General features: G+C 33.1%; 1 protein-coding gene across 1 annotated transcript; it reads left to right on the top strand.

The window, feature by feature from the left end:
• Positions 1 to 3,012: 3,012 nt before the first annotated feature.
• Positions 3,013 to 3,959, top strand: LOC107879075 (histone H3.v1-like). Its single transcript, XM_016726199.1, has 2 exons — positions 3,013 to 3,247; positions 3,745 to 3,959. The coding sequence occupies exons 1-2, from the start codon at positions 3,013 to 3,015 to the stop codon at positions 3,957 to 3,959; spliced, it is 450 nt and encodes a 149-aa protein (XP_016581685.1).
• Positions 3,960 to 9,156: the final 5,197 nt, after the last annotated feature.

Genomic DNA, 9,156 nt, shown 5'->3' with positions numbered 1-9,156 from the left:
GAGACTAGATTGGGAGAATTTTTACAACCCACGAAAAACTAAATTCATCTACTATTCTGTCAATTCCTCTTTATTGTCCTTGACCCAAACCATTACACCGCCACCATGGAACACCCATAGCCTTTGGATCAGAGCAAAACCACAGCCAGAAATAACCACCATTGACGCCTTAAAAACTCACCAAAATACCTAATCATTAATTAAGGTTCGATGGATAAAACAAGGAGATGATGCCGTGAAAGATGAGGGAGGGGTTGGGAACTTTTTTTTTCCTCTTTCTTAATTATTTATTTTTTTCTTTTGAATATAATATTTTTTTAAGCAAATTCATTGCAATCACACGTTTTTAAAATGTGACACCACACGTTTTAACTGAGTCAACACAATAAATGCCACATAAGTTCGGTTAATGGTCAGAGGGATTTAAAATATTGTGTTTTGATGAATTAAGAATTTAGTTGGCAAATGAGTAAGTAGAAGGATTCAGAATAGAAACACATAAAAGTACAAGGGTCTACTAGACTATTTTGCAAGATCTAAAGATTCGAAAGTCTTCATTTTTTCAAACTCCAATACAACATTTCTTGTGGAGTTAGCTGGGAAAAATTGGCAAAATCATATTTTGGCAAAACTATTTTGCCATATACCCACTTATTTTCTTTTTGATTTAATTTTTAGGGTTAGTGTTAAAAAAGTGGGGAAAAATTGTAAAAGTGAGGCCTACACGTGGGCCAAGGGACTATTTCATTATTTTTACAACTTTACAAATTTAATATAATACTTCTAACACTCCCCACTTATTCCAATATAAAAAAAACCCTCTCTCTCATCTCCAATTCTCTCCAACTATTACTATTCCCAACAAGCTCCTCCCAAAACGTCATTTTCGTCTATCCTTTTTCTCCAGCTGCTAAGGGCTCGTCATTGCTTTATAAGGTTAGTTAAAATAAAGTTTCAATTGTTTTTATAACCATTTAAAAGGGTTTCACTGCTAATCGATTCATAGTGATGTTGGATTTTTTTTTTGAATTTGGTTGATTAAGTAGTTAAAATATAAGAATTTTATAGGCAATTAATTTGATTTTGAAGCAATGGTTGAGGTTTTATTCGGCACCTTTGACAGATTTTTTCGTCGATCACGGTGTTGACTTTTGAATTTTTTGTTAAGGAGTTTTGGTTTAGTTCTGATTTTCTTTTAGCAACAAAGTGTTGAATGGAGGGATAATTGTTATTTTAAGAGTTATTTTGGTAATTTAATTCAAACAGTGACCTGTTTCTATCCGTAGACCTGTGGTCTGTGAAATGAGAATGCCCTAGATTAAAATCAATTTTTAGACGTATGAAATTCTTTTAAAATACGATTGCCAAAATAGTGAAAATTGAAATATTAATAGCTAATTAGTTTGATTTATAGCACTAGTTTGATTTTTAGCAATAATTGAGTTTTGATACTGCATGTTGGATTTTGGTTCAGTTATGGTATTTTTGTGCAGTAAACTATTTAATGGTGGGGTATTTCTTTGTTTTTGGGAATTTTTCATTTGAGCATTGAGCTATTTCTGTTGGTAGACTTGTGGTCTATGAACTTAAAATGACAGATTTGTTCTGTAGGTGTAGATTCTATTAAAAATCGCTAAGAAAAAGATCTATTGCTAAACACAAAGATGGTACCGCATCTGATTCTGCTGGTAGCAGTAGAAAAAGAAAAGCTAAGGCAGTTGAAAATGTCTCAAAAGGAAGAAAATTGAAGAGGCAGTGTCCGAATCAAATTCTGAGTTAAAGGAGATAAGTGAATACGTTGATTCTAGTGAGGATGTTGCCAAGTGTAGTGCTAATAGTGACAGTAAAGAGAGCAAGGAAAGTGGAAGACATAGTGCTGACGGGGATATTCATCCCTTATCCGTGCCATCTTGTTCAAGGTTCATTTCCGTAGAGTGGTATGACCTTCGAACGATAATGGATGAGGTTGGGTCTTTCCTGACTAAGATATTAGTCAAATCAAGAATGACTGCTTATCGAGAATTTAAGCAAGTTCTTTTCGACCAGGTGTTGAAGAAAAGATTCAAGCGGTCCTATTTTGGACACCTGAGAAACCTGCCGTAACATCAAATTAAATGCGCATTTGGTCCATTATTTGTTTTTGCGATGCATCAAGAACGATAAGATGCATTATCAGATGTGGTTCTACGTTAACAACAAGCCTGGTTGTTTTAGCTTGAAAGAGTTTTGTTTGATCACGGGGCTAAACTGCTCATCATATCCTAGTGAATCAAAACTGAGGAAGGTGTTAGCCAAGGGGGAGCATTTTTGCTTTAAGGTGATGAAAAATAAAAACATTACGGTGGCCAACTTGTTACACTTGATCAGAGGGAATAAGCTGAATGAGGAGTAGAATTTTAAGTGTTGTTTACTATGGTTCTTGCACACCATGTTGCTTGTAAAAGATTCAATGAAGGTTGTCGATACAAAACTGATTCGAATGGTCGATTCTTTGAGTTTTTTTGAGAGTTATCCATGGGGGAAAGATACATTTCAACTGATAAAGGACTATCTGTAGAAGAAAAGTGACCTAAAGAAGAAAAGAGATGTATTTGATGAGAAGCAGAAGGCATCCTATGCTCTATTCAATTTTCCCTGGGCATTCATGGTATCTACCATCAACCCTTTAGTAAGATTATTATAGATTAGTGTTATATCTGTCATAAATTCTGAGTTATTTTTTCACTATTGTACTACTTACAGATTTGAATCTATGAGTCCTTTTCTCATCTAGAAAAATTTGCTGAAAAATCAATGGATGGGCCCTTTCCCATTTCCCGCATCCTTGGATGACACACTACAAAAAATGATAAGATAATCAAAGGCGACCCATTCAAGTATAAAGAAAAAGTTACCGAGGTATGAACTTATTTTTTATTATGTAATAATAATATTGTTGTATCGAATGTATGTAATTGTTAATTGATTTTTTTATAGAACGTGTACTCGTACATCATCCCTACTATTCGTAAGATGAAGATGGATTACATGGTTACGTTTAATCCATATACAGACGAGGTGAAGAATAACGTCCTCGATGGCTTGAAGAAAGATTTACAAAGGGTGACTGTCCTTACTTCATATAAGGACAGTGATGATGATGGGGATTTGGGTGGTAACCCAGTTGGAGTACGTGTTGATGATGATGCTTCTCCGAGCACCTCCAAAGATGTAGAGGGAACCTCTGTCGATGGGGATCTTCATAAGCGTGTTGCTATTCTCGAGGATATGGTGTTGGATATTGCTGCCTATATAAAAAAAAAAGACTGAAGAAAAAAAAAAAGGATGAGCGACAACATGAGCGAGCTAACTTCATTTAATAATTGATGTGGTTAGTAAATTTTTAGCTTTAAATATTAGTAACACTTTGTAATATGATGACACATTGCATGTGGGCCTTCGGGAATCGGAGAGGAATGAAGAAGGAGAAAAAAGAGCAAAATGGATGAGTTGGCCACTGTTGTGGCAGAAGAGGAAAAAAAAGAAGAAAAGAAGGATGAAGAAGAAGAAATAGAAGAAGATAACAACCTAGAAGAAACTGGAAAAGAAGCAGTTTCAGAATAAGAAGAAGAAGAAGAAGAAGAAGAAGAAGAAGAAGAAGAAGAAGAAGCTAAAAAGTAAGCAACAATAGTTGAAGAAGAAGCTGAAAAAAAGCAGCAACAGTTCAAGAAGAAGGCACGAAATAAGAAGAAACTGAAAAAATAGCAGCAGCTGATGAAGAAGAAGAAGAAGCTGACAAAGAAGAAACTGAGAAAGCTGCATCAGGTGAAGAAAAAGAAGAAGCTGAGGAAGAAAAGGAAGGTGAGAAAGAAGCAATTGTAGTGGGTGAAGAAAAAGAAGAAGCTGAGGAAGAAAAGGAAGGTGAGAAAGAAGCAGCTACTGCAGGTGAAGAAAAAAAAGAAGCTGAGGAAGAAAAATAGCTGAGAAAGAAACAATAACTGCTGAAAAAGAAGGACATAAAGCTGAAGATGGAATGGAAGAAATAGCTTACAAAGAAAAAAGAGAAGACAAAAAGATAGACAGAAAGAAGAAAAAGAAGAAGCAGACAAAAATGTGGTCATGGATATTATTGATAAAATCAACAATAACTTTTCTGATGATGAGGAAAATGGAGAAAAAGACATTTGAATGCTAATATTGTTAATGTGTTGAATGATCAGTAGTTAGGATATGGACAAATATTTTTTTATTTGACAAATATGGAAGTTGAATGATTTGTTAGTAGGATATTAGAAACATTCTTTTATTTTATGAAAGTTGTTATGGTTCTGCACTGAATCTGCTTTTATCAAACTGTTTTGTTGCATGGAATTTATATATACTTTGTGTTGTCATAATTGGTACAGTGTATGGTTGACATCATAGAATGCATATTTAATATTTCGTATACTACTTGCATAGTCTATCATTACCATGATTTTAAGTTGATGTATTGTTTGATCGACTATGATTCTATGAAAAATAGTATTAACATTATAGAAAAATAAAAGTATTATTATTTATTCAATATCACTACATCCATGTTATACTTTTTCAAATAACGAATACTAGCATTATAGCACATAACATGATTTTAAGCCATTCTCCCTTTCTTCGGCCAAAATTAATTTTTGTTTTAGTTAATCCCTCTCTATTTGGGTGTCATGTAGCAATACTATAAAGTGATCCCTCTTCTCTTCGGATCTTTGAACAAAGTCATGAGAAAATATCTATTTTCTTCACATTCTTATTGCCTTTGTAGTAGATTAAATTTTGCCAAGCCATGAAAATTTATTGTCTCGGGATCCGGACTCAACGTTGATGGACTGCTTGGAGGTGATAGCTTATCAAGCCATTTAAAAAATGCGCATGGGCCATTATCCTAGAAAAAAAAGATAATAATTACATAACGATTTACTTAATTTTATAAAAAAGACATACACGGTTCACCTTCGCAATTGTACAGTTATAAAATTTGTGACCTGAATTTGAGTCCGTGTGTGACGTCCTCAAGACAACCACATTCCCACAATGACAAATTAGAGTTTTTTTAGAATTGGATATTTGAGATGCTTGATACATTGTAGACTTTTTAAAATAAAAATAAAGTGGATGAAATAAAATAATGAGGGATAGAAGACTTTATATATGAAGTAAAAAAGAAGTGCTAACACTGAATGAGTACAAAATTAGCCGTTTGTTACCATTGAAACAATAATTGTATTTTTTGAATTATTGGTGACACTTAATAGACTGTCATAGATAATGACCTATGTCAGTCATCAACGAGATACTAAAGTCTACCGTAGACACTCGTAATCGATGGACCCTCAATAACATGTTTAAAAAAGTAAAAAATATGCTTGTACTTTAAGGGTCCATCAATTTATTTGGTCTACCGTAGACTTACACTTCTAGGAGTGCATTGATTGATCTCCTGATTATGCGTAGACCACGGTGATCTATGTACGCTGCTATAAACCACCACTTGAATGTTGTTCAAAAATGAATAAATAAACTAAAAATAAATATAGTGTGAGTTTCTACACATATGAAGGAGTGTAAACAAGTGACATAATTATATTAGAGCTTATACAAATTAGGGGTAGTGAATTAAGGAGTGTGTGGATGGATAGTGGTTGAAAAAACAATATGCTAAGAGTAATGTTTGTCAAAGCTCAAGTATGTATTGAGGATGATGATTGTTCAACCACTATCCATTCCACATACTCTTTTGATTTAGAGGTGGTGATTGAAGGAGTATGTGGAATGTGTAGTCATTAAATGCAATCATCATCCTCAAAACATACTTGTGCTTTGACAAACATTACTCTTAGGATATTGTTTGTTCAACCACTACCCATCCACACATTCCTTAATTCACCATCCCTAATTTGTATAGGCTCTAATATGATTATGTGACTTGTTTACACTCCTCCATATATGTAGAAACTCACACTACATTTATTTTTAATTAATTAATTTATTTTTGAACAACATCCAAGTGATGGTTTATAGCAGTGTACATAGATCACCATGGTTTACGCATAATTAGGAGATCAATCGATGCACTCCTAACGGTGAAAGTCTATGGTAGACCAAATGAATCCATGGGCCCTCAAAGCACAAGTATATTTTTTACATGAATTTGACATGGGTCAACATTGACGACACTCTATTAAGTGTCACCAACAGTTCAAGATTATCTATTTAAATTATTTTTAATTTAATTATTTTCTTCCCAAGCCCCAAAATATGTTATTATATGTTTAAATCATTTTTAATTTAATTATTTTCTTTCACCAGCCCCAAAACATGTGATTATCTATTTAATTTTTTTAATTTAATTATTTTCTTCCACCAGTCCCAAAACATATTATTATCTATTTAAATTATTTTAATTTAATTATTTTATTCCACCAGTCCCAAAACATGTTATTATCTGTTTAAATTATTTTTAATTTAATTATTTTATTCCACCAGCCCCAAAACATGTTATTATTTGTGTAAATCATTTTTAATTAAACTATTTTTCTCTTAAACTACAAGCTACTGATGGCCCATCGATTAACATAGTCTACGATCGACTACTATATTCGATCGAGGACTGACGGAGTGTAAGATCGATGATAGACTATATATAATTTTTTTACTCTTCCTGAATTTAATCGTCAATCTACAGTAGTGTTCATTGAACAACTGATAAATATTTTAAAAGTTGTTTGTACAGAAGAATAACCAACACAAAAAGACACAATCACAAAAAAGAAGGAAAACATAATTTTGAAACTTAAATACTTGTATTCAACTTGTTCATTGCATTATATTCATTTTCAACAAAAAAGACAAAATAAAAGAAGCTTTCTTCTAACAAAATCCTACTAAGAAAGCTTCTTCAGCAATGAATAATAAAAAAAAACTTAAAAACATAATCATTCATAAAAAACTAAAGTAAATTAGGGGGATGGTGGGGGTAATGTAGTTGTTGCCATCCATTTCAAGCCTCTCCGAAATTGCCTGAAGGAAACAAGCAATACGTCGGAGGTCATGCTTCAAGTACACTCGATCTTCGCCCAGGCCGTGGAAGAGCCGATTAAAATTATTTCATAATAGCAGCAAATCATAGAGACGAGGGGGAACTCGTCTAATTGGGCGTAGGGTAATTCGTCGACCAGGCATGATTTCAATTTTGGCGAAGAAGATGAGGATTTCTGATGTTTCGAATTTAGGAAGAGCTGAATGCTGACATAGAAATAAGCACTATACTTATAGACCTATAGAAGGTGTCCTTTCATATTCCCAACTAGGGGTGTACATAGGTTGGGTTGGTTTGGTTTTTATAAAAAAAGAATCAAACCAATCATGTCGGTTTATTAAAACTATAAACCAAATCAAACCAGCATAAAATTGGTTTTTTCAGTTTAGGTTTTAGTCGGTTTTTTTTATTTTTTTTTATTTTTTTTGATATTTTTTATAATCTTTAGTTTTTACATTTATATTGTGATCGAAGACTAGATCAAATATATGTTTTCACTCATGAGCTAATGAAAAACCACAATTATAAAAAAATGAGGAGCAAAAAACTCTCTTGAAACTAAAAAGTGAGATGAGGAGTAAAAAGTTTAGGTTTTAAATTTATATTGGGTTTTGGATCATTTAATTAGTAATTAATGGACAAATATTACAACTTAAAGGCCCAAATCTGAATATATGTCGACATCTACTTTCAAATTATTGAAAATTACTAAAACTAATTGAAAAAGTATTTAAAAATTAGATTATAATTAATATTTTATATGTAAAAATTTATAATTATAATTATAATTATAATTATAATTGTAATTATAATATTATATATATATATATAATTATATTATAAGTATATATATGTCGGTTTGATTCAGGTTCGATTTGACCTTTTTTTTTGTCAACACCAAACCAAACCAAGAATGGTCGTTTTTTTTCTAACGCCCAACCAACCAAACCAAACCATAAGTCAATTTTTTTCTCGGTTTGGTTTAGTTCGTCGGTTGGGTTTGACTTGACGGTTTGGTTTGTACACCCCTATTCCCAACCAATGATCAGTCGACGCGTTTGAGAATAGAAAATGATTGGCTTACGTATGCCAATGTTTTTCTTGAGAACATACATGTTTGTAGATTTTAATTAATTGGTAACAAGAAATAATGATTCAATGCATTGATTAGAGAGATATGGCAGTAAAAAGACCCATATAGCGTGTTTGATGAGTAATCATATAGCCAATAAATAATATTTAATAGACCGTATAAAAGATATACCATAGAATTATATTGTCTATAGTAGACAGCTTTAAGTCGATTACAACTGACCATTAAATTCTATAGAAATGCACAATTATCCCCTAAAATAATAGCTTTACAACTGAAGAAGAAAAACCTATCTAAGATTTGTTGGCCATGCTACATGTGGTTCTTTTGTGCCTGCATTTCTTGCATATTGAACACCTATTCCTTCTTTTGGACTTGAATGTCTCACCGACTCCCTTAACACATTTGACTTTCTTCCTTTCGAGTTTTGGATCGTAAGGAGATGGACAAATGTTAGTGTCTTGCAATTCCTATGGCACAGTCTATTTGGCCTCTGGAGAGACAACATTAATTTCTTCCAAGTATGTGATGAGGTAATTTTCAACTTTATAAATTGGCGAAGAGTACTCATAGATGGAGTCACCATAACCTTTGCCATAGCCATACTTTGCTTGCAAAGCGGCCATCGCATGTTCACACCGCATTTTCACCAAGTTAAATTTTTGATAAGAACAACTCCTCTCCAAGAGATTGACCTTGGAAGTAACACCGTTGTCAAATACCGTGAATTGGTCGAGACTCCCATTTGCATTAGTCATATACAAGAAATCGCTCGTACTCTTATTATCCCTTAGGATCTTTTTCGGACAATGGACAAATTTGTTGTTTGAACCGTCGACAAAGGCATGTTGCTCCTTAAGCTTTTCACCAATTTTCTTAGCAATTGAATTGAATATGTACGACATGGGGTACTCCCGTTCATCCATCAATACCGAGTTGAGCGAATCGGTGATGTTTGTGGTCATCACATCATACCTATTGCCCGGGAAGTGTGCTCTACTTTATTTCT

Source organism: Capsicum annuum, chromosome 8 (genome assembly GCF_002878395.1).
Source record: "Capsicum annuum cultivar UCD-10X-F1 chromosome 8, UCD10Xv1.1, whole genome shotgun sequence".
NCBI classification, from domain to species: domain Eukaryota; kingdom Viridiplantae; phylum Streptophyta; class Magnoliopsida; order Solanales; family Solanaceae; genus Capsicum; species Capsicum annuum.
The sequence above is the reverse complement of the archived record's forward strand: the minus strand, read 5'-3'. Positions and strand labels throughout refer to the sequence as shown.

Excerpts from the sequence above, each read along its gene's own strand:
- LOC107879075 (XM_016726199.1), top strand. The coding sequence starts at position 3,013 with ATGAAGATGGATTACATGGTTACGTTTAATCCATATACAGACGAGGTG. Across the intron at positions 3,248-3,744 it reads CGATGGGGATCTTCATAAGC|CAGCAGCTGATGAAGAAGAA; the intron begins GTGTTGCTATTC and ends CTGAAAAAATAG.